This window comes from Aplidium turbinatum, chromosome 3 (genome assembly GCF_918807975.1).
Source record: "Aplidium turbinatum chromosome 3, kaAplTurb1.1, whole genome shotgun sequence".
Lineage (NCBI taxonomy): Eukaryota > Metazoa > Chordata > Ascidiacea > Aplousobranchia > Polyclinidae > Aplidium > Aplidium turbinatum.
In genome coordinates this window covers 46,318,039-46,344,571 of record NC_137474.1, presented here as the reverse complement: position 1 = coordinate 46,344,571, position 26,533 = coordinate 46,318,039, and the positions used below count along the sequence as shown (strand labels likewise).

Here is a 26,533-nt window from a genome sequence, read left to right as displayed (position 1 = left end):
CTTGCCTTCTGTCTACTAAATCTTCAACCACCGGGCGTAAGCCTGTCGTGTCTAATTAAACAGTTTTAAATGTGACTTCACATAATTTTAAGCATTTGCTGAAGACTGCAAACCACGTGGTGTTCTCCGTGATGTTGCAGATGAGTGATAGTTCAAAATATTTTGGAGTGCTGCAAGGTTTCTGAATTAAAAAATTAACATATTTTCCTGCACCGGTGACAAATTTCCTCCAGAAGACATTTCGCTCAACAGACTGAAGATGCACAGAACGCTCGAATATTTTACAATGGTCACAATAGAAACGTAGCGTTAGAACAATATTCAAGAATAATTCAAATGAAAATATAAGAAATCAAAACCTGAGCAGATGACAAGAAATGACATGATTTTACAATATTACATTACGACAGCAACAAGCATGGCGGCTTGAAGCAATCATAAGAACAATTAGTCGATGCTCTCCTGAGGCCTAAATAAAGGATGTCCTTGAGTTGGTGTTGACTTAAAACGTGTCAATCCATGCTGATCATGATTCTACCTCCTTAAAATGTTGGAATGTACAAAGCTGTTAATAATGGTATGCAATAACCTAACGCATCCCAATTACTCGATATAAGCTTATTCATCGCATTCAGTATAAAGTCCGGCCCGTTAGCTTAGTTGGTTAATAGGCTACCCAGATTTATGCACAAAGATGCTTCAGAAACAAATAGCTGATTTGACTCTCTGGGTGTGCGCTTGAAAAGGGAATTTCAAAAGCTTCACTCAATCCAACGGCATCGAGGCAATGGAACAATTTACAGTTAACGAGCAGAAATTTCACTTCACTCTGTCAATCTCGATGACCTGCCTTGCGTCGGTGATTCCAAGTCTCTACAAGTATGAGAAGCAGTCAGGAATCAGGTCTGAAAGAGCGTTTCCAGTCCGAGAATAAAGATTCTTACTGTTAGTAGGCTAGCTAGAGCTCTTAAAGCTCAGTGGATAAAACAGTGGTTTATGAAAGAATGAAGTCACTCTTGGCTGTAACTGCAAAGCTTCATCTAATAGTTGGAAACAACGTTTCATTTGCAAGCGGGTTGTCAAGTTGGACGACCACAGCTGTGAATATTATTATTGAAATTGTTTAAACAAAAACCTTGTTGGATTCATTTTAGAAGATAAAATTAAGCTTAATTCAATTGCCACCAAGCGGATGTCTGAATGATATTTTCAAGCAACGTGTGTCGCTCATGAGCTGAATGTGAAATAAACAACATGATGTGGGAATTTCTGTACAACACGTGACGTTGTCAGTTCACGAGATTTGTTGTGGATGTCGTGGAAATGAATCTGTCGCTCTTGGGGTGGATGTCTCCTGCAAAATATAAAAGTTTCAGTTGTTATTTCTTCTGTTTATCTTTAGCCTTCTTCCGACTATGGCAAGTTTGCAGCTATGGCCGACTGAGAGCCAAACAGGGCCATAGCCAGACCGCAGAGCAAGGGGGGCCAACTGTATTTTAGGAGGGGCCGAAAAAATTGAATCATTCTAATTGTAGCTGTTGCTCGAGAATGTTGGGATTTTGCCAGGGGGGGGGGCAAAACCCCGTGGCCCCCGGCTGGCTACGGGCCTGGAGCCAAACATGCTGGTAACTTTTGAAGAGTTGGTCGTTTCTATGTCGGATTTGAACTTCTTAATTTTACAAACATGTTCAACCTAATTTCATTCAAGCCACTAACCAACCTCTTTTCATTGCTGAGTTTTTTGACAGTTCGCAATCATTTTATGCGTAGGCTGATGTTTTGTCAGGCAAAGACCAGAGTTTTAAACGGTGGTTTGTGTTTTAAAGAGTAATTCTAAACTCAATTCTAGATTTACGTTGTGATAATGTAACATGTTGTTTTCTTCCTCCCGTTGACGTAGAAACTTTGCTAGAAAAGTTCGATCACAAGTTGATGAATTTTGAAAACGAAAACAAACTGTATTGAATCTACAGTAAGCTATTGCAAAAGAAATGGTCAGAAAGCCAAACTGAATAACTGCCAAACGACTACCGTAATTTAGGTTGGTTGGTTTTATCGGGGCGAACGATGAAAACAGTTAAAACAAACAAAAAGTTATTTTTACAACGCTATAGGTAACAACTTATGTGAAAACATCCAACCTGTGCATTGCCGCTCACCTTCTGAAGTTCCCGACGTGAACACATCGTCACTGGTGGAAGTGTAGCGGACCACAGGTTTATGTGGCTGAGCCAAAAAGAATATTTACGTCATCAAATAGCATTACGTCATCAATTAACTATATTAAATTTACGTCATCAAATGATTGTCATAGTTTTATTGCTGCTGCATATTTTGTTGCGATCATTAAACCGTGACCTTAAAGAGCAGACAAACTAACCTACCAATCAAAATATCGATACGTGTAAATTATATTTGTTGAATGTTTTTTAAGAAAATTGAGCAAACTAAAGACGTGCTCACAACATAGGCAAAGACGTACTCACAACATAGGCACAAGGATTGAAAATCAACCCTCAACTAGAACAAATGATTACAGCTAAGCCTAAATTCAAAAAGCTTTTTATTGGAATAGTAGACTACTGAGAAATCACAACTTGTAACTAAACAAACAAAGTGTTTACAAACCTTGGAAATTGTTGATTGTTTCAACGTGGTCTTCTTGAACCGGCGAATGTAAATGCTATACGATAGTGACGTAATAAACAGGATCGCTCCTATCACGATGATAATGATCTGCAGCAGGAGGGCCAGGTCGTCCAATTTGTAAAGTAATCTAAATAAAAGGAAAAAATGTTGGCAATCTCAAAGAGCTTTTCCTGGAGTGGCAGGATAAGGAGACAGGATCAAGAGGCAGGATCAGGAAGTAGTTTTACGAGGTAGAATCAGGAAGTAGTTTCACGAGGTAAGATCAGGAGATAATATGAGGAGGAAAGATCAAAAGAAAGGATCAAGAGGTAAGATCAGAAGGTAACATCAGAAGGCAGGATCCGGAAGTAAAATCAGAAAGAAGTTGAACGAGTTTTCAAAGAATGATGAAAACGGAAACTGTCATGTATAGATGAGGTCAATTCATCTCTGGGTCAATTTTATTTTTTTCACATTTGTCATTTTCACAAACATATTTGTTTGCGAATAAAAATAGTAGGCTATCAAAAACTTATGTTGAGAATCTTTGTCGCCTTTCGATCACTTCGAAAGCAACGTAGTAGCCTACAGACTACAGGGCAGTCTACAGCCAATGAAGTCGTTTTTCGACCTCTTGAACAAAGCAGTGTTTGTTTTAAAGTTAGTCGACAAAACTGCATGCGCACAGCCACCATCACATAACTTCAAATTTTTATTAAAGCAATTATTTTGAGAAATTTTGATTAGCTTGTTCATCTGGTATCAAAAGATAAATGCAAATTTACTGAAAGTTTAGGAAAATTGTTTTCTTTGTTGTACAAACCGATTTCAATCAGTCCCAGCGGCTTTACCCTCCCTGGGGCGGTAAAAATGGTTTAGCCTACGATAGGTGTCAGGCCAGCAGCCATATTTCGTTGATGACGTTTTTATGACGTAAGCAATGACAACAATAAGTTATATACATGAACAAGCAACATCTGCTTCATTTCTTCAATTACTTACACGTTAACTAATTCCGCCTCTTCTTCTGGCATCACTGCAGACTCGTTCACCCAAATCATTGGGAACGCGAACGTTTCGGTGATCTGCTGCAGAACCCTGAGTTTATTGGTAAGACTTTGGTTAAAAAAACAATAACATTGAAACACCAATTAAATGTGTAGTGTAGCGAAAACCTTTTCATTCTCGAGGCTCAGTAGCTGAGTATGGGATCTATACCTTATATCTCTAAACAAGCTGTCGACCACGTCACAGGTCACAAGACAATAAACGTTCTCTTACTTGACGTCACTGTGAGGCGTCATTAACATGTTGAGTTGGATCCGGCTTGCTCCTTTCAAGACCAATCCGCTCGTCTGCACGAAAGCAGAAATAAATAGCATTGAAATTTTAATTGGCAATGTTTCTTTCATAGTTTGACTAAGCAACAGAAATTGGATTGAATCACATGTTGCTTGGTGGATACAAATAATAGGGTTTGAAGGCCCAAACGAAATTCAATCACCACAGTTTGTGGAGAAAGGTATTTCAAAATTTTGGAAACTTTTTTTTATATTTAAAAAAATGTCTTGACGATGTTGTGCTGAAGACTTGCAACACTGAGTAGTTTTCAAACCGTTTCGATTTGAACTTGAAACAAAATGATTAAAATTATTTCTCGGAATAAAATGAAACTTTTGCCTATAGTCAACAAGTTATCCGGGGTCGTTATTGCAAATGTGATCTTCCATCTCTCCCGGTCTTGGGCCAATTCAGCCGTCATACCAAAAATCGTCACGACGTTGCTCGTGCGGTTGCTATAAGTAGCGCTACCTACCGGCTCATAAACAATCATCATTTGATGTTCTTCTTTGTTTGGGTTAATCCCCTCCAACTTGCTTGAGTAGAATCCGTCTTCATAGAGGAAGTGAGGAAAGGATGCGAGAAGAGGGATATCTGGGACAAACAAATGATTGTTAACTTGTTTCTGATAAGAAGGATCATTTTCAGTGCGATTGGGAGGAGAGTATGGGTAAAAGTTGTGAAGAAACAAACCTGATAAGTTACAATTTAGGTAGAGAGAATAGTTTTAAAAATTTTTAAAAATTACTTTGAATTTGGTGCATTCTGAGAGCATTTTCAGCAAAACTGTGGGTATGAATATTCCTGTAAAATGGTGCTGTCTTTAATTGTGGCATAGCAAAAGGATAAGATCATGTTTTTTCGGCATTTTTCAAAAATAAAGCTAAGTCTCTATGTTTTCTTCTTGCTAATTCCTGGTTGAGATATTTGAATGTTTGATATTAACAAAACTCGCTTTTTTAATGCAGTTTCGTTTGAAATTAGGCAAACTTTGTTGAGACATACAGAGACTGAAAGCATTATTTTCGATAATGTGACGTCACACGCGCGCCAAAAAGGGGGGGGGGGTTGAAACCCCCAAACCCCCCCTTGGCTAAGCCCCTGGTCGTAGGGATTTTATGCAACAAGTGTACATTCAAAATAATAAATTCTGCTTTCACATCTAAGCTTTCTGGTTAAACATCGTCTCAATAATGTGACGAGACATCGCAGTATCTACATAAAGCCACTGCCTCTGCATAACTTGTACAAACAACAAGATTGTTCTCACTGTAGAGACAGGATGACAGCAAGAGAGCGCCATCATGCTGGCAGGTGACTTGATTAGGGTCCTCACAGAAACACGCGTTATCCGAATTGTTCAAGGGGGACTGAAACACGTCCGGGGGAACTGTAAACCTCCACCCCTTCAGCCCCATCACTGTCTCATCAGCTTCGTACTGGGCGAAAAATGATCTACAATAACAAACACTGAACTAATTGAAGGTGGCAATATTATCTTCGAAGTAAGGAGACGTCTGAAACATGATCGTAAAAGTTCCGCATACTCGAAGAGGTTTTGAATCTCTAATGCAAACTAGGCCATTGTAGTTGACAGGGTGAAGTTATAGAAACTACATATTAATGTAAAGTTATTCGGCTTTCGCATTAGCTTGACTTCGCTACATTGGAAAGATTCATTTTCAACTTCACATCATTTGGTTTTGAATCTTTATCCTCGGACTGACAAAGCCTTGATAGGTTATTCCTGGTAGTTTCGCATACTTGTAGAGGCTTTACACGCAGAGTCGGTAACCGAGATTGACAGAGTGAAGTTTCCAATTGTTGAAGACTTGTTGCCGGGAAATTATTATATTCATTAGCTGCCGCTGAATAGAGGGTAGTCTTTGGAATGCGAAGCTGAAGCGCACACCCCGAGAGTCGAACCAGCGCTGCTTGATCTTGAAGCTTCCTCGTTCACGAAGTCACGCGCTAACCAACTGAGCTATCGGGGCGGACAAAACAATTTGATCAAAACAAGTCTAAGAGATAACTTTTTGCTACCATTGTTCTTCATCATTTCGACGTCGCTAGATTATGCGACTTCTAAGTGAAGGTTTTGAAACATTAGCTAAGTTTTGAAACAACGTAAAAGGACAAATTTGCTAACTAGGATGCCTTTTCATCCTTCACTACATTGCCACAAACTTTGTAATCTCACCGACAGATTTCATCCACATAAAAGTAAGTGGGGTCCTCTTTCTTCATGAATAGTGGTGTCATAGTGCCATCTGTGACCGAATAAGAAACATCGGTACAAAGTCGTTATAACAAGAAGTAGAAATGTAATAAAATTATTGTTGGAAACATTGATTTTAATCAAACTTCTAAGTTTGAAACATTTGGTAGCAAAACAACAAAAAGAAATGAGACTTAGCTGTCAACCACACCAAGTTAGATGTTGCAGAACACCGCTCTTCACTGCACAGTGTCAAATATGTTGGGGGATGGTTATTAAGAAAATCAGTAAAACATTTTTTTTTAATTTTTTGTTATAATTTATAAATAATTGGGGAGTGCAGTCTCACCTGTTCCATTGATGTCATTGCAAGTTGGCCCGAACCAGTATGGGAGTTCGCTGTAACGAATTCAAGATTATAATATAATTCTACTAACCAGAATACAATAACTTTAGTATAATGAGAAAGCTTTGCAGACACTTTTGAAGACATTGTGTATCAAATGGCGACCGAAGTAAAACTTTGCGTAATGTCAAAAACAATGTAAAGACACAAACAATTACAAACAACGTCTTTCTTGCGTTTAATACCGTTGATTTGAATAGAGATTTCTCGCTCTTCACAAAGAGGTTTACCTCTTGTGTTCATACTCAGTGATGACGTTTGTTTGAGCTGCGTTGTTCTTGCCTGTGTACACCCGGTAGTCGCGCCATCCAATGGACGTATTCGTCTGGAACGAAAGCACACAAGGTGGCACTAGTCATACCACTACAATTCGTACATTATTTCTCCAGCCATCACGTTGCATTTTGAGGTTTGGTTCTCTCAGCGAATATACAACAAAGCAACAAAATGGCGACCATACCATTCTTGAGTGTTGTAGCTAAACTGGACGACCAAGATTTTATTCAGACTGATTAAGAAAACAAATTGCAATATCTTCTTTGGTTTGAGTGATAGTGATATATATTTATGCTCAGCACACGCCATGCTTGAAGCCGCCGACACAACAAATGTTTAAATCCAGTGAAACCACCTACCAAAATAATTTTTGACTCACCCAAGAGAAAAGGCCAAGTTCATCAACGGTTGAGTTGGGGAAAAACTTGTCAATGATTGCAGTGAAAAGTGGATCTTTGAAGCCGAACAAATACTCACCGACCGTCTTTGTAAAGAGCAGTTCGGATTTGGTCTGTCTGACCAAGGTATTGAAAGTTGCGTATGCGGCTGTCAGTAGTGGTCCAGGCTCTAAGATGTTCTCAAGTACGGCAGGAAAGACCTAAAAGACAAAATTAATTTTCACAGCGACTCAAAATTAAGAACAATACAAACAAACAGAGAGTTCTCAATCTCTGTGAAGTACTCAGCAGTCTTACTTTTAAACAAATATTTTATTAAATCTAAATCTAATAAAAAAAAATAATATGCAAGGAAAAAGGGGAAAAAACGGGACACTTCCAGTAAAAACGTTATTGTAGCCAAAGTGCTGATTGAATTTAATTAATTGTTCTTGGTTTCAAGGCCGTGTGGATGAGTTGTAAGCGAACCGTTTTAGTAGACTATATTTTAAATAGTATAGCTATGGTAGAGAGATACTTTTTGAAAACCATAGACAGATAATCGATAACAGCTTTATAAGATTGAATTGCGAAATTCAAAAAAAAAATTTGAATTATGCAATTCAATCTTATAAAGCTGTTATCGATTATCTGTTTTTTTTGTTTTGTTTTTTATACTACATTGTTTTCATTTTGGGAAGGTAGGACGCCATGCAGTTCTTCATTGGCCAAATACTACCCAATAATGACTTTAAAGATCCCAGAATTGTTTGAATATTGAAATTGTTACAACAGCATGAACAATTTTATGACTAATCTGACTGTAGATATAAAGTTTTTTTGCAATTAGAATCAAATGAATGCAACATTCAAATACAACAATGTAGTAACTTAGCACCAGAATAAACAAACTCAAGACTGAAAAAATGGCAAAGATAAACTCCTCAGGAAAATGCCATATGTAATCTAGAGCCTTATACCGGCCTTACTAAATTGTCCCACTTTATCCTAAGAAGTTTTCTGCTGAAACTTGTAATGTTCCAAGTAAAAATTTATTTGATTATAATAAGTTTGGTTGCAAAAATTTTCCCGCTTTGCCCCATCTTTCCTAATTCGGTCTGTGTGGGACACTCTTTTCGAAAATATCAACTTTTAAACAAACACGTTTTAAATTAACGCTTCATGGAAAGAAGATGAATTATGACGTCAAATCACCGAATAGCCTGTGAACTCACTGGGAGTAGAAAGTTCAACGTCACTACTACGTCTTCTTCGCTTCCGTTCGAGCGTTCAGGATCGAAAATGAAAGTTGCGGTTTGGGTGAAGGAAACCTCCTGGGGATGGGTTTTGTTGTATTCCAAATACTCAACGTTTTCTTTCACCAAGTATTCCCTAAAGATTTCAAAAGTCAATGTTAAATGTAGTTCTTTTAACTCATTATTCCAGTAGGCAATGTTCCATTCTGAAAGGCTTTGAACAAAAAAATAGTTTTGAAACAATAAATTGCGATTGAAAGATGCACCTTGCTTTCATGATTGCAAAACGTAATTGCAGAGAAATTGCAGTGCAGAGAAAAAAAAAACGGACAAGACCACACAACCCGAGATTCATAACACAATGACCTCAATAAAAATACCGGTCTAGCCCACTATGGGATTCAGAGAATGTGATTTTCTTCGAACATTAAGAATGCACACTGCGCAGTGCACATATATATCGAGAATCAATTTTGTTATAATATTTTGAACATTTGGCACGAGAAGTCCGAGGGGCCATTATCATCATCTTTCCTCATCATTCTTCATCATCATTCTTCATCATCTTTCCCGCGCTTTTATAAAGTAAACAGCTAAGATTTTGCTCTCCAGGTCTAAATATATAAATTGGACTCAAGAAAAACTAAGGCCTGGAGAATAACTAAATTCGGACAAATTAAGAAAGGAATTTAATTGTGATCATTTCAGTAGCAAAACTTTCGAAATTGAAAAAGAACTCGTAGAAAGAGGACACCATAAAGAAACCTTGATTTAGGCTAGCTAGATTGTTGCAATTCGGTGGTGGTATCCACGTTTTTCCTCGTTATTTCAGGAAAACTTTCGCAAGTGCTGTAGCCTATTATAGCACACAATCACTAATTATTGGTGGTTGGTCAATTCTTGGTCGTTGGTTTGAATCTTCATCCTCGGCTTACTCAGTCTGAGAATGCAGATTCAAACCAACAGTAGTTGTTTTTCAATCTCAGTGGCGAACCCTTTTTATTCAATGAAGTAGTGTGCCTGCCTCTGCACACTAGTGTGTATGAATGTGTAGTTAGATTTACTGTGATGGGCAGGGTTGTCAGATTAGTTGCAGCCTTCCCTTCCAGATTGTATGTCAGTTTGATTCTAATTATTCTAAAATTTATTCTAGACATTTCATTTTAAGTCTAGAACAAAATACCATTAAATACGCAGTGTACGTTGTAAATATACAAGTAGTGGCAAGAATCTTCCTGTTGAAATGAAAATATCTCTGCGATAAGATGGTGCCAGCACATTTTTTTTATGAAGTTTGTCGCCTTTGTTCGCCCCATTTTTATATCTGTGCCTGCGTACTTGTTGAAAAAGTTTGTCAAATGATTAGCAGTGTTAAACGATGTATCCTAACAAATGAACACAGTAAGTTAAAGAGCAACTGTTTTTTCTTTGTATCATTAGAATTCTTGAAAAATGTACGTAGGGTTGCCTCCTGCTGAGAAACCTTGCCCAGTTTTTGCCCGTTCGTGTAAGAGCTACCTGTAAGTTAATAACTGTTTATCTGCTAATAAATTTCATACGAATATTACCCTAAAAGTGTTTCCAGAAAGCACAATAATCCATTATTTGAGTGTAACTTTGCAAAAATTTTCCGGGGGGCATGACCTCGGACCCCCCTAGAATACGCGTACCTTCGGCAGGTTATTACCCTCCACGAGTTTTATTGTTTCCCTTCAATGCCTTGCTCAACCCACCAGGATACGCCACTGCGTAGAGCCATATTCTTCCTACAATAAACTTCATGTAGGCTACTCTTGGATTTTTGAACTTCTTATCTAACTTCTTCGATGCAACAAAATATGAAAGTCAATAAATACCGTACTCATGGCCACCTGGAGATGCGGCCTGATTTGTCACATTTTGCAGATTTTGATTACAGCTACTGCTAGTGCTTGACTGACATTTTTTGAGATGTTTTTACTTTTTGCGGTTTCCTAATGACATAAAACTTTTTTGTTGCCTTGGGGAAGCAATAGCAAATGAGAAAAAGTAAATTGAAAAACGCAAAATCAGACTGTTATTGAAAATTAACAGTCTGACTAAAATCTTCGAAATCAAATTTTTTTTGTTTTTCAACATGTGAGGATGTTAAAACATATTGTGTCATCTGGGGAAAAGAATAAAGAAAGCGTAAAAATCTAATTTTTAGAAAAATTTATTTAAACTTTCGCCCAAAGTTAGAAAAACCTGGAAATTTCTGCAAAATGTGACAAATCAGGCCGTATCTTTAGGTGGCCATGCCGTACTTAACAATAACTACGGTGTAACAACCTCAAAACATAACAGATTAAAACTAGTAAACTTAACATACATGGAAATATAACCCAGTGTTAGTGTGCGGAAAGTCCTGTCAGCTATCTGGGTTGCGTCACATTTCTCACAGACAAGCGTTCGCACCAGAGAACGTGCAATTTAGCAACAAAGGTTCAAACAAAGAGACGGAACTAGTGCAGAAAGTTACCCGCACGCGTTGCAGCCAGTGGCTCCGAGAGGGGGGGGAAGTCGGGCCAGTTTCCCCCCTAGCAAAACATTGTAAAAGAAAAACGAGTAGTTTTTTGTTTTTGCACTTTTGAGGGGGGCCCATTTTTAGTACTAAAGTAAAAATGTACGTACCAACTAAATAATCAATAAATTCTTAAATGAAGTGCGTAGTTCCAAGTATTTCTCACTCATTGTAAATGTCACTCTCGATGCTTCTCATCAAGAACCATGGGCTCTATCCAAGGGGGGGTGAGGGGGGTGATCACCCCCCCACTAATTGGAGTGGGGGGTGATCAATGCAAAATCACCCCCCCACTCATTTGGCTTTGAAAAGGTTTTGTGATATTTTATTGATCAAATTTTGAAAAATATATTTTTGCTGTTGGCACATTTTGAATTTTTTATCAATATTAATATATATTTCATTTCAATATGATTTTTTGGTTTGGCAACCCCGAGCCAGGAGTTTACAGTTACACTGTGTTTTAACTTAGCTTGCTTGGTAGCCACTTTAATAAGAAAAAATTCTGCCACTGCAAATGACTAGAATGACACCGCCAACCAATCAGAACATGTTATAAGAGGCTACCGTCCAATTGTGACTTTCTCGCACTTAGCCAGAGAGTTAATCTTTGCTTTGAACTTTATTTGGTAATTACAGAAGAAAAAAGAGCAATAGCAGTTGTGAGAATCGAACCCACGTCAATGAAATGACTACTTTCTAACCCTGACCCCTAAAAAGCCAACCAGCTGCCAACTTAGTCGGCAGCAGTGGCCGAGTGGTTAGCGCGTTGGGCTCGCAGTCAAGAGCCTGCATGTTCGACTCCACCCCCCGCACTTGCTGTTGTTTCTCTGGGGAAGAAACTTCACTATGAGTATAATTGCCTCTACTCAGTGATTGATTTCGAGTAATGGGTAGTACCAAATTTAAGTCATAAGTAGAGTAGACAACCGGAAACAGACATTGCCGTCGGCTGCAGCGTGGGTCAGGTGTACGTTAGAAGGCGTACATCGATGCATAGCGCTCAAGTCCGCTTTCCCGCAATGCAGGGTAAAAATATGAAAAACAAATAAACAAACAAACAAACAGCTGATAGAAAATCCAGCACTTGATTTGCTTTGTATTATCTTCTTTTTGCCCTTTTTCACGTCACGAAAAACGTAGTTTATGATTGGTTCGAGTTTTCATTTGCAGTGCCAGAAATATTTCTTGTTAAGTGACTACCAGTTTGCTTACCCAAAAATGCCCTTTCCGAAACATACTTTGTGAAACGACTTGGAAACCCTATGCTTCGATCAGAAAGAAGCTGATGCTGCAATGGGGGGTCTGGGGGGCGCAGCCCCCCAGAAGTTGAAATGACTATGACGATTTTAGCCCACTGTCCAAAAATCACCCCCCCGAATTCTAAAAGTGGATAGAGACCCTGTCAAGAACAAATCATTTTCGTGTTATGGTAGGCGATGTTGAACACTAACAGCTTCAAGACGTAAAATCTGAAGCTGAAATGATTTCTGTATCACTGAACGGTTTCGATTGTATTGATAGTTTCAACTTGAAAACTGGTGCTGTTTTAGCTAAGCGGGAACTATTTTTGCTTGACACCTGAACCTTAACTTCAAAATCTGCGTTGGCCAGGCATAGGATGTTGTATCCAACATAAGTTATCTGGGAAAGTTAAAGGTATCAGTCCAAGCACGATTAAAGAAAGTAAATCCTGTATATTTTTTGTTTATGGATCATCATCAGTCGTCATCTCTGCCTGCAGCAGATTGCGCATCATCATGAGTTATTTGCTTCCAAGAGTGGCGATTTTGAGCCAGCTCTCCCATTGTCGCCAAGTTGAGTCCGGTCCACGATTGGATGTTGTCTTGCCATCGTTTTGGTTGTCTGCCGCGTTTTCTTTTTTCTTCTACTTTTCCTTCTGTGCAAACTTTGCTGATTCCGAATTGTGATCTTTTTGTGTGGCCGAACAGTTTTAAAACTTTTGATTTTATTGTTGCTGCAATTGGATGTAATTTTGTCATAGTTAAAAGATCTTCTGTTTTCGTGTGGTCAAGTAGCCTTTTGGTGGTCGTGGTCATGCTTTACATGATGTGATTTTGGAAGATATAATGAGTTTTTTCTTTATTTGAGTTTTTTGTTTATGGATGTTATTGTTTGGCTAAATCTAATTGGAATTCATAATGTTGCCTACAGACAGCGTTGTTCAAATGTCTTATCATTTTTGGACTGATTGATTATCTGTAAGATTGTGGCATCTTTAAAGTTATAGCCCAGTCAGAGAAAAAATTCTGAAAAATCTAAAGAAAGCTGTCCTATCATCTTGCAAAGAAAATTGACTTCGAGAGGGTAATCAAGACGTGGTGCAGTCAAACCCAATGCTTTACATTACCCTTTTGCAATTGAAGCTCTAAAGACATTTCTTAAATGCATCAAGTTGGAACCAACAAGAGCTTGATCGGAAGCTGAGTCAATGCTAAAGTAGCCTACAACTAGTAGTTTTAAATTTGTGACTGCTTTGCATTATGTGGATTACGGTCCTAAACAAGATTCACTGATGAATTTAATGACATTAAAGGAAGATGTAATCTATATAAGAGAAAGCTGAGAAGAGTAGGCTACTACTCGCAAGCTAAAGTTGCCTTGGCAATTATAAATTTAAAAGAAAATGATTTTCTTTTCCTGAGGACAGAACGCTTTTATAACTCCACTTAACTAGCTGAATCATTCGAAGGAAATGTATTCTACCGTACATTGTAAAGGATTCGATAGTTGTTGGAATTGACAAATGTATCAACAAACTCAAACATATCGTCGATGAGTTTGAAATTCCATGAAAATTTCATCGTATGTCTGTTGTGCAGTTGCGGACATGTGGGACAAATTTAAACCATTTGTAGGCTACAACAATGACATTTTTCAAGACATTTTGGATGAGTTGGTACTTTTGACAGAAAGCCACACAGCAAACTTCAGCTGCAAACCAGAACGAACCACCCCATAATCTCTACACAAGGAAGTATTGATTGCAAATTTCGAAAGGTTTTTCCAAATAGTTTTGTTATGATTTTTTTTGTGTTCCAATAGCTACCTCCAACGGTTGCGCTTTGAGAACGTGGTTTTAGCAATTACTGAAATTTGTAAAGAATAGTTTGCGCTCCAGTAGGCCTATGACTCGAAACGGATTGAAAAGCCTAACTATACATGTTGTGCATCAATTCAAACGTCGCAAAATTTTATTATTTGATGCTGTGATCCGTAACTTTGCATTGCAAAAAGTCCAAAAAGGGTTGAATTAAATCAGGGATGTCCAGCCCACGGGCCAACTCCGTGTGGGAAAAAGTTTGGACACTCCTGAATTAAAAGCTTGGTTGAACTATTTTCGTTGCCTGTATTGTGGTTTACAAAGCTTTCTAGACAAAATAGTTTGCCTCAATGGCATTTTTGCTGCAAGTGTAATCCAGTGATTATTGTTGATTTTTACATTGAAGGAAGTTCTTTTCATGCTGAGGAAAGTAGGCTAGGCTAATTTCAGCTTAACACGAACATGCAACGCAAGATACAAATTAGTTGTATATTTGCTAAAAAATATTATGGGGCCCATTTTTCCTATTGTTTCCCGACCAGTGCTGATTTCTCTCGGAGGCCCTGGTTGCAGCTACTAAATGCAATGAAAAAAAAGACAATTACCGAAACAATCTAGACTTGTCTAAACAATCCCAATTTGCTTCTAAAAATTATTCCAGATTCCAGACATTTTTTTTCCCTACTAGACAGTGCGTTTTGATTCCAGATCTGGAATCAATTATTCCAAACTGGCAACCCTGGTGATGGGGTGGTGGCTGACTAGATGACTGCTTATGGTCTTTCGCTACCATCCTGATTGCGCCATAATCTAACCAACAGTTGTACAATGCATTGTTTTGACAATTACATTTTACTCTGATTATTTGTTAATATATGGCGCTGTTAAAACAAAATAAATTGACTTGACTAGAAGCTATCAGTGAATTTGGCAGCCATTCTGTTAGTTGCATTTTCTGAGGTGGATTGCTCAGAGATAATTGAACTTTGAAGAAAAGTAACAAGAAATCTTTTTGGACGTCTTTATATTTTACCTAACCGTTGTCAACCTTCATTCTCACCCAGAACAAGAGAAAACCCTGTCCAGGCTTGGTGTAACCATTGACTCAGAAAAAGGTTGTATATGACTACCAAATCAAATTTCTAAAGGATTGAATCTTGACTGTTCATTGTAGGCCTACTGTATGTTACAACTCTGTTTTTTCTTTAATTTTCTTTTGTTGGCCAATCGTTTGTAGTTCACCACTAACTTTTTATTGTAAATTTCTACTTAAAAAAAATTAACTTGGTACGTACGGTAGAAGGCCAATGTTTTAACTTCCTTGTTAAACTTTTTTATTATGACGTATTAATAGTGATTTTGTTTCTAAGTTTTGCTCACACTACTTCGACTTGATTTGCTGTACGTTCTATTTAGTCTTAATTAATTACAAGTTCTTGCGTTAAATTGTCTCTTTTGTCACCCATAGCCTAAGTAATTTCTCAGTTCTGTTATATTGATTATAAGATATAAATGCACGTGTTGGTGGTTTATTCACTTGTTTGTTTTGTTGTACAATCATTCCGTAATCTTTTGTATCCTATACCATTGGTAGTTTATTTGTTTATTGGAAATATTTTCTTTCTTGCGATGTCTGCTGACTACGTAAATTCTTACTCAAAAAACTCCCTCTCTAGTAACAAAACATATTCTCATGACCAGAACACATTTACTACGCCTGCAAATTTTGCCACTGAAAACACGTCAAAGAAAACCATCGTCACCACCTCTGAGTATGCAGACGTTGCTGAAATTCGTACAAAACTAAAGCATGGATCAAAAAAAAATGTCTCCATATTTCTCTTCAACATGGTTAGCTTAATAAAAAACAAATTTAAATTAGAAGAATTAATGACTCAGTTAGATTTTAAACCTAATCTAATGTGCATAACGGAAACAAAATTAAAAATGGAAAATCCATCAGTTAATATTGCTGAATACAACTTCATACAAGCTGATTCTCCAACCAATGCTGGTGGCGTTGGAATGTACCTTCATAACTCAATCATTTACTCTGAAAGGCAAGATCTACAATTTATAATCGAAGACTGTGAAAACATGTGGATAGAGCTGTCTCATACCAATTCTAAAAAAATTATTATAGGCGTTGTATACAGACATCCATCTTACAGAAATTATGAAGTTTTCTTGGATAAATTCAGTGATACTTTACATATGATTCAAAAAGAACGTTGTGACTTCTTCGTTTTAGGTGATTTCAACATTGATTTAGCCAAATCTAATAAAGAATCCAGAACTTCTTCTTATTTACAAGCTGTAACTGCTTTGGGATGCTCAAACTTAATTAATGTGCCTACTAGAATTACCGAAATCTCGTCAACATTACTTGATCACATTTACACTAATAACAGTGAAAGTGCACAAACTAATGTATTGACTTATGATATATCTGATCACTTACCAACATTTTTATTAATCAAAACTGTACCACGCAAAATGAAAAAACGTCCGTATTTAACAAGAAAAATTGAAGAAAATAAAATTGATGCTTTTTTGAGTGAACTTTCAGATCAACTTGAAAACCTAAAATTAACAACAAGCTATAAAAATATTAACGACAACACTAATAAATTGATACTTATAGTGCAAACACTAATCAACTCTCATTTCCCATTAAAAAAACTCAGTAGGAAAAAGTTTGGATTGTACAACAAGCCATGGATCACAAAAGGAATTCTGGTTTCAATCAAACACCAAAATAAATTATTATTCAAACTTTGCTACAAAAAAAATTGTCCTGAAAAAGTATCTTTTTACAAAAAATATAGAAACAAATTAACTCACATTAAACAAATGTCAAAACAAAACTACTTCAAACATCGCTTCAATGAATCGAGACACGACTCATCAAAAACATGGAAATCTATCAATGAACTTCTTCAAAAAAAGAAAGCTAAAACGAATACTCTTCCCAATGAACTAATTGCAGAAAACATTTCATACAAAACACATGAACAAATATGCAACCAGCTTAACTACCACTTTACACATATTGGCGAAAAATTAACTTCACACTTAAAGCAAAAGCCAAACTTTGATTCATTCATGGGGCCTGCTTTAAAACAAACATATGCGGTATATGAAACTGATGAAAATAAAGTCGAATGCCTAATAAACAAACTAGATGTTAAAAAATCGGATGGACCAGATGACATCTCTTCTCGAATGTTAAAGTTATCAAAAAGTATTATTGCACCTCATTTAACTAAACTTTTTAATGCATGCTTGAAACAAGGAATATTTCCTGACGCTCTAAAAATTGCAAAAGTTATTCCTATTTTCAAGAAAAACGCAAAAGCAGATCCAACTAATTACCGTCCTATTTCCTTGCTTTCAAATATCAGCAAACTTTTAGAAAAAATTATTTACAAACGCTTGATGAGCTTTCTTGACAAATTCAACGTGATTAATGATCAACAATTTGGATTTAGGAAAGGTCATTCTACTACGTTAGCAATAAGTAATCTTCATGAAAGACTAATTGAACTCAAAGAAAAAAATCATTACGTTTACCTGTTATTTCTTGATTTAGCAAAAGCGTTTGACACCGTTAACCACCAAATACTTCTAAAAAAGCTGGAGTTTTATGGCCTGAGAGGTTTAATGGGAGGCCTTATAAAATCTTACTTACACAAGCGCAAACAATATGTTTCTGCTGATGGCTTCAAATCAAAGCATGAAAATATCACATGTGGTGTTCCTCAAGGATCTGTACTTGGACCATTGCTTTTTCTGCTTTACATAAATGATTTGCCTCTTATAACAACTTTCGATTCTCAGCTATTTGCTGATGACACTGTTTTTTTTACTTCAGCAACATCTATTTTGCAATTGCAGCAAAGCACTGAAATTGAGATGCAGCGTATCACTGATTGGTTCAATGCAAACAAATTATGTATCAACTACTCCAAGACATTTTACATGTTACTTGAACGAAAAGGAGGGTCAACTTCAAAACTAAATGTAGTCTTAAACAACACAAAAATTCAAAAAACAAACAACATCAAATATGTTTCTCGGCAGCCGATTTGTAGCAATTATGGTTGGCGAATCGCAGCTGCTCGCTGTACTAGTGAGTGCTCAGCCTTGTGCTGATAGCCGGGAAGAACGCCCCTTTCTTCACAACATCAAATATCTTGGCATATTTCTTGATGACAAACTAAGTTGGAATTATCACATTGAAGATCTATCTGGGAGATTGGCAAAAATATCTGGAATATTTTATAAAATTAGAAACTACACAAACAAACAAAGCATGTTAACACTGTACTATGCTCTTGCACGATCAATAATACAATATGGCATTTTATGTTGGGGTTCAAGCACACAAAAACTGCTCAAGAAAATTTCGACAATGCAAAATCGAATCATTCGCACAATAACCTTTAGCAACAGAAGAGCAAAACTTTCACTACTGTACCAAGATCTCGACATACTTCCCATCACTAACTTGTATCAATTAGAAATTTCTAAATTTGTCTTTAAATTTAAAAATATGCTATTGCCAAGCTACTTTGAACCTTACTTTAAGGAAATTACTGAAGTCCATTGCCATGGCACGAGAGCTTCTCAAAAAAATAACTTTCACTTACGTAGTGTCAGCTCAAGAAAAGGCCAAAGCAGTTTGAAATTCTTAGGCCCAAAAATATGGAATGATTTACCTTCAGAAGTAGTAGGGGCTACGACGAGTATAAAAACTTTCACAAAAAAACTTAAAATTTATTATATGAAAAAACTTTGTCTGTGACTGTTTTTTATTGCCACAACATTGACGAGTGTTATCGCAAACTTTTCGGATTGAACATTGTTGATACTACGTAGACCTAGGCCTACTACTCACGAACTGGTGCTAAGTACTATTTATTAACGGCTGTCATCTTATTAACTGTATTCAAGTCGGCCTATAAACTGACTGATTTTGTTAAGGTTTAAAGTTATATACTATGATTAGGCCTACTTTTAGTGTTCATGCTTCGTCTTTTATGCTAGCAGTTAGAAGTTGTTGTTTATGCATAGTTTGTTTGTTTGTTTTTTTTTTCTCATAATTTACTACTTTTGTAGGGCATGATTTTTTTTTGATATTTGAATAAAACCACAGGAATTCACTTGACTGTCGCAGCAGTAAACAACTTTTTGTTTTCATTTTTTACGGAACTTAAGCTTATCCTGTTTTAAAGCATATCTTGGTTTCAACGTAATGCCGATGTTTGACATTTATCACATTAAAAACACGGGAAGCAGCTGACTCGATGACTAATATAGTCTTTCGCTGCTTCCTGTCTGTTGTAGATTCTAGTTATGGTGCTATTTTATTTGCATTGTCTATATTTTGTACCGTATACTTTTCTCGCAACAGACAAAATAAAAGGTTTCTCTCTCTCTCTCATTATTGGTTGCATTTCATTTTGAACTGTCACATTTTTGGCGGTATTGTTACTTGTGATATCCCACACGGCCAGACTCTAATGAATCTTTGAGATATAAGTAACAGCAGATATAACATGATATCTCTAAGATTTGACAAAGATTAAACTGAACGAGTTAAATATCTGTCAAGTAACTGTATGCCCTAAAGCAGTGCTTCCCAAATGGTGGGTAGCGACCCATTGGTGGGTCGCGAAGCTATTTCAGGTGGGTCGCGAAGCATTTCTAAATGTTACTGAATGTTAAAATGTTCTAAAAAATACAGACGTTCTTATGGATCTTACGAGCCGCAGTTTGGTCTTGAACAGTAGGCTACATCGCCATCACTAATCTTCACTTCATTTGTTGACTTTTCATGAATTGTGCATCCTGTTTTCTATTAAATCGGGAAATTATTGCGTTATCATTACGTAACAATTATGCAACAATGTAACAAAACGTAACAATTAAATGTGTTGTGTCGCATTAATCATTTCAGTACGTACGCCGGTAGTAAAGATGTTATATCTCATTGTGGGTCGCACAAAAAAACTTGCATTTAAAGTGGGTCGCGAACTGAAAAAGGTCGGGAAGCACTGCCCTAAAGTGTATCAACAATTTTTCTGTATACACTATACACTGTAGGTCTTTATGTGTACCTGTAGGTGTATGGACCGAGTTGTTGTAATACAGGCTTCACATATTTTCCAGGCGTTTGAGCTAAAAACTCTTCCTTGTTAGTGACATTGAAAACATAAAAGCTTCTATAGACGGGAATAGTGACATTCTTCCAGTTGAGGTCGTACATCAATGTACCTGGCACCACTGACGTTTGCTGGAAGCAAATGGTGTGGGTTACTCTCTGGTCTCTTCTGTCACATCTGGGCACCAAACACAAGTGGAATAGGTCGTTGAAACCATATCCAGCAAAATAGTTGTGTTTAGTCATTTAGTTTGTAGTCAAACAATTATATCGACTTGCACTCAGTCGTGTAACCGACTTGATATCATAAAAGTTTGCTTGATTTTCTTCTATTGCCGAACGTTTAAAAAATGTTACTCAATTAAAATTTAGTTTTAAGAACAAACAAGAACACTTGATATTCCTGTTTTATGCATAAGATCAATTTGAACGGTAGGGTGACCTTTTTGTTCACTTTTTAGAAAACTTCAAGTAGGGAGATGAGGGACCAGTGAGACAAAATAATTTTTTTTGATAACTCAAATAATTTAGGAACAATGTATACCAAGCCACATTTTTTAGAAAGTTCCACCTTTTGTTCACATCTTCAAAACAGTTCAACAAAATTTTTTGATGTTTGTTTTGAAGTTTTGAATGCCGCACTACTGTAAACTGCCCCACTGGTGGCTAACCTAAGGGAGCAGTGGGACACTTTGAAAATGCATTTAGTGCAACAAAAAACGAGTTGCAAATAAAAAATAAAGATTTTACATGGTTTTTCTGCAGTGCTGTATTCGAGGGTACGGCGGTATTTGCAGTATACTCTCTGCTTTTTCGAGCAACTATTGTATACCCTCTGGTTTTCCAAAGAGAGTGCTTATGTTATCCTTACTGATTCTTGACAACTACTAACTAACTACTTAACCATTTGAGGACCAATGGTACAAGGGTGTACCATTAACTTAATTCCATACCGAGGTACAAAAACAATTTTGTATCTCTCGCTCGTCCAATTTTGATGTTGATAATTCATGTTATGGTAGAATAAAGATTAGTATTTTGCAAGTTGTGTATTATTTATCATTTTGGTAAATCTGACAGTATAGGCTACCCTGTGCTTTTTTACGAATACAGCATTTATTTCGTGCATGCATTTATGCATTAGGCTACAAGGCATTGCTTTGATACTTTACATCAAAGAAACGTTGAAATAAATAGTTTGAATGGATTGACTCAACAAGCTCCCAAACTTACAAAACAATCACTACTGAAAACGAAACAGAATACATAATGGAGATGTATAAATGTTCCATGACTTTTTTGAAAAAAATGATTTGTTACCACCATCATATTTGTTATACTGTATTAGGTTGCATGCGTTTACACTGTCCCACAGGTCCTTGAAAAAAATGTCCCACTGATGCCTGAAATCCATTTTGAAATATTTTTGCCTCTTAGTCCAAAACTTGACAAAAAATCGTCTCTTGTTTTTGCCTATAATGGAAGTAGGCTACAAGTTATAAGGATTAACTCAATCTGAAACTATTTCCTAAAGAGTACATTACTGTATTACGGTTCCACATCTCCCCTATATAGCGGTACTCAGTGGCGTAGCAGCCACCTGGCGGTTCTGGCTCTGCGCCAGTGGTGGCAGGCTGCAAAGGGGCGGCAAAATGAGGTTGCACAGTGCACACAGCACGAGAAATGAAGTAATACAAAAATAAATAAAAAGAAAAACAAGAAAATGATTTACAAAAAGACAGTTAGCACACTTTAAAAAATTTAAGGATAGAACAACAGCTAAAAAGCTCAAGTTGCTTCTTGCGTGATGTTGGATAGCTGTATCCTGTACTCCGTCTGTTGTCCAATTCTTAGTAACATTTATTACGTCATAAATCTGTTGTTATAATCACGATTCATCTTCTCTATCTTCAAACAGCGTTTGATGTTTTACAGCGGTTAGCTAAATCACACCTATACTTGATTCGACACCACATTTATGCTTGTGTCCAGTGGCGCGGGAACTACTTTTCTCTAGGGGGGGGGGGGGGCTGAAGCTGCCGTAGTATTGTGAGCATCTGGGGGGCTTCGCCCCCCAGACCTCCATTATTTGGGGGTAAGCTACGTTTAAAACTGGTAGTAACTTTAATAGGTCCCCCCCCTGTGTACAAAATGACACCAAAACACATATATTGTAGAAGTTGTAAGAAACGAAGAACGGCAACAACAAAGCAGCTGTTCAGGAAATTAAAATGAAAACGAATTAGAAAGTGATATGAAAACGACAGTTTGTGGAAATGAGTTTTCACACGCTTCCGAAGATTGCTTACGCTCAGGTTTTTCCCTATGAACTGTGCCATGAGTTTTTTGACATCGACAGTGTTCAAAATGCTTTGGTGGACATGCATCAACCCAAAATGATTAGCCTAAGTCTTTATTGTGTCATTGAGCTTCTCAACCACGTTTTCAGGAGTCTTAGAGCAGAAAAAGAAAGTTCTGATGATGCAGCTGAAACCAGGAGGTAAAGGCAGAGCTCCACGAATTTTCACGTTTCTATGAAAAGATCTAGTTTTGGAGGATTTAGTTGCGATAGTATCTCAGCAACCTTTTGAATGGAGTTTGCGGTTTTTCCACTTACAACATCGCTGAGCAATGTAAGTTCTGTTTTTGGCGATCTTTTCTGATGGCATCGGGTAAGCGCTGATCTCAGTATCAGATCCTTCCTCACCGTTTGCACAGCCCAAAAGGGCCTTCTCTCTGTTGGCTGCTGTAAACAGATCCACCTGGTCGAATCTTTGATCAAGCTCAGCTTGAACCAAATCAAGGGCTTCGATGTATTGCGGTTTCCACGCTCCTTCTCCCGCAGACGACAAAGCATCCGATTCCTCTGTGTTTCGAAATCTTGCTGGAGTTTTGCTCACTCGGGGATCCTTTGGCGTCTTTAGGTCATTGGCAGACGCAAAAACGTTCGCTGCTTCCATAAACTTGGAAACGGATTCATCTTTTCTGAGATTTTTGAACCGTTCGCGGAGAATGGTGATGGATACCAAAGCTAAAGAAGCAGAGATCTTTTTGTTTTGGAGCTGTCTTGCTGCGGCTTCTGCAGGCTGAAAAACTTCACTTCTGCAGGTAATCGCAAAATACAGTCCCATCGTGCGTGCTTATTTTATCAAGCTGAATATCTTTGCACGTGCGTCTCCTTTTATTGCACTATCTTCTGTCATGTCGGTCAGACATTGCAACAGGGTAGGGTAGCACTTAACAACACGAGCGAGGGCAGAAGCACGAACGCACCAACGAGTAGGGCACAAACCAGCAAATTGCAGACAACTTCATCGGAACCAAAAAGCGACATAAATAAAGATTTACGTTTAGACGATTCACGAATTACAACTGCAACACCTTGAACGAAGTTTAAGGCATCGGCGATAAGCCTCACCTCTTTTACAACGTCTTGCAAAATCATATCGAGAGCATGATTACTGCAGTGAATGTAGCCTACAACGATCCAGGGCATAATGCTTTAAGTTTGACCCGCACTCCGTTGTAACAACCAGATCTTTTGCTGTTCTATGCTGTATGTGTAAAGTGAATATTGCAGAATGACGTCCAATAAACGATGGATCGCCGGGTTAGTATTAGTAAGGAGGGTGGCTGGAACTGCTACTGCGAGGTAGCCTATAGCACCCTGTGATCAACGACTCTTTATTCCAAATGATGAGCAAGATCACACGTAATGGGAACTCGATTCATCGTAGCAATTATTGCTCGAATAATTTTCTGAACACATGTTATGTACCTTAAATTGTCAGAATTTTCTAGGGGGAGCTGAAGCAATTATCGAAAATTCTAGGGGGGGCTGAATTAGCTCTAGGGGGAGCTGAAGCCTCTTGAGCACCCCTACTTCCCGCGCCCCTGCTTGTGTCTGAAACTTTATCTTACCATTGGTGTTTCAATTGCGAGCTGTGAGAGGAGTTTCTCAAAGCTCAAAATGATAAAGTCGTATTTACGTTCTACCATGAATGATGATCGGCTATCAGCTCTATCGATTCTTTCTATAGAAAGAGACTACGTTCAAAAACTTGATTTTGAAGATATTATCGCTGATTTTGCTTCGGCGAAAGCTCGAAAAGTTCAATTTTGAGGCGGCTATTGATCTTTTATTTGCCTAATACATTCGTTGTCCATTTTTTGTCTTTTATTTTTGGCCTTAACTCTGAGACAGTGAGGCTCCTTTCTCAAGCAATATAGAACTTCTGAGACGCAGCACATTATTTGTAATTATTTTTATTGAAAAGATTGCTTGAACATGAAACTATTTCAAAATTTGCTGCAGTCTACTTAGGGCGGCATTTTCAACGAAAGCCAGGGACGGAAGCATATGTTCCTACGCCACTGGCGGTAGTCCACTTGTATTTAAAATAAATTGAAGCTGGCTTGGTTGAACCGCACTCAGGGCTTTTTCAAGTACCGTAGCTTACAAATAGACTAAAGTTTGTTGGAAACTTAAATAACAAAAAATTGGTCACACTGAGGCTCTGGTTGGCTTGTAGCCTAACCAGCCAGGTGACGGTTTGTAGCCTTTCACCTCCATCCTGATTGTGTCATGAATTACTATTATGTAACGTAGCCTACTTGCTTGACCACAAAGTATGAATCATGTCCTTTTCCCATTGTGTTTGACGATGGTGTCGTCGCATTTGTGAGCACACAATCCAACAAACGAACTTGTTTATTATTAAACAATAACGATAATCGACCTAAGTGATTTGAAGCCTATGCAAGATGCATTGTGTACAAACAGTTGCATTCCATCATGCAGGACAACTGAAGATTGTGCTGCACCGCAAATTCACTTAAATGCAATAACTAATCATTGAATAATTGATTGAATTTTGATGCTAAGAACTTAGTTTTGACCCACAACACACGAAAAGAGCTCCAGTTTCACGCTCAGTTATCCACGAATGCATTAAGTTTCACATTTGGTTTCCGCAAAAGCGTTTTGTTCGGAACAAAACGAATTGTTCCTTAGTTCTTGTGACTACTCTATAAGTTGAGCATATAAACTGATTCTTTACATGAATAATATCATATCTACATCATGCACAAGGTAGTCCAGGGCTGCCCCAACTGAGACATATTACCACTTCGAATCATTTTATTGATAACTTCAAGGGCCACACTCGACCAAAGTTTGCCACCCGGATCATAGCCTACTGTGTAAAGCAAATACACTTACTTTCTTGAGCACACTTTCGTATAGATCATTAAAGATCACCATGAAAACTCCTCCAAAGATTATGAGGATCGCTCCGATGATTCCTCCTGATATGAGACGACATTTCAGAGAGCAGCAGCACTTGCTGGTCATTATTGAAAATTACAACACCAACGATTTGCTTTGGCCTGATGCTGTGGGTCTAACACTGGAAAACTGAGAACTTTGGTCGGTTTTATTTGTGAGTTTTTGACTAAAAACTGTGCATGCAACAACACAGGATCGTCACCTCTGGTCTAGACTAACCGCGTTTCAATTGATTTCATACTCAAAGCTTTCAAAGACATTGAAGCCATTGCGCAGAAATACAATTTTGAATTGGCGACACTTTCATCACCAAAGGAACCTGTCACTTTCGAAATAGTTTTCTTAGTTTTTTTCACCTGTGACTTTGTAGGCTACTGCATTACCGTTCACACAACTTCCAAACATAAGTATCACTATCTAATGTCTTTACCGAGCACAGAACCACAGTCGCTCGGTTCAAGCTCTTGGCTTTGGTTTTTAAAGGATCTGACTTTCTCCTGAAGTTGTCCCCATGCTTTTGATTGTTGCATTCTTTGTCCGCACAACGAGAACAAGCCAGGATAAAAATTTGTAAGAAAAAAAAATTTAGTTAAACTTTTACGAGGCCAACGATGGCGCTTGCACGCGTAAAACAACAAACTTGTCGTGCTGCAATTATTGCTCAACACATAATGACATCTAATTAATATCAGAACATTTATGTTAGGACATAAATCCTTCAACTCACAGCAAACAAACGTTTGATTGGATGCCTTTAGCATAAGATTGTGCTTCATTGATTCTTTTGCAGCAGTTTTACGAAACATCGCTTTTCTCAACAGTGTTGATTATAATCCCTTGATTATAACAATTCCTTGAATTTATTGAAGTCTCACCAAATCACCAGGTTGTTCTCTCAATATTTACCTCTAAAGTTTATTGACATTGCGAAAGTATGCGCAGCCCTGAGCTTATGTCATGGCGTTTACTGCA

The 26,533-nt window shown here is 37.6% G+C and overlaps 1 protein-coding gene across 3 annotated transcripts; it reads right to left on the bottom strand.

Annotated features, from left to right (window-relative positions):
* Positions 1 to 260: 260 nt before the first annotated feature.
* Positions 261 to 25,975, bottom strand: LOC145766428 (platelet glycoprotein 4-like). Of its 3 annotated transcripts, none has more exons than XM_082578136.1 (14): positions 25,496 to 25,975; positions 20,231 to 20,406; positions 8,482 to 8,638; positions 7,249 to 7,467; positions 6,824 to 6,918; positions 6,537 to 6,586; positions 6,170 to 6,239; positions 5,240 to 5,424; positions 4,445 to 4,563; positions 3,910 to 3,983; positions 3,631 to 3,726; positions 2,629 to 2,776; positions 2,142 to 2,226; positions 261 to 1,354 (listed from the first exon to the last, which is right to left on the bottom strand). In XM_082578136.1, exons 1-14 carry the CDS (start codon positions 25,625 to 25,627, stop codon positions 1,290 to 1,292), a joined length of 1,671 nt encoding a protein of 556 aa, XP_082434262.1. In that variant the 5' UTR covers positions 25,628 to 25,975; the 3' UTR covers positions 261 to 1,289. The 3 variants fall into 3 exon arrangements, with proteins under 3 accessions (XP_082434262.1, XP_082434263.1, XP_082434264.1); XM_082578137.1 differs by having other exon boundaries at positions 2,160 to 2,226; positions 25,496 to 25,974; XM_082578138.1 differs by lacking the exon at positions 20,231 to 20,406 and having other exon boundaries at positions 25,496 to 25,634.
* Positions 25,976 to 26,533: the final 558 nt, after the last annotated feature.

Coding starts and splice junctions, on each gene's coding strand:
- LOC145766428 (XM_082578136.1), bottom strand. CDS start 25,627: ATGACCAGCAAGTGCTGCTGCTCTCTGAAATGTCGTCTCATATCAGGA. Junction 4,564..5,239: donor GCTGTCATCCTGTCTCTACA/GTGAGAACAATC, acceptor TGTTTGTCCCAG/ATATCCCTCTTCTCGCATCC. Junction 1,355..2,141: donor AGGTGAGCGGCAATGCACAG/GTTGGATGTTTT, acceptor TATATTTTGCAG/GAGACATCCACCCCAAGAGC.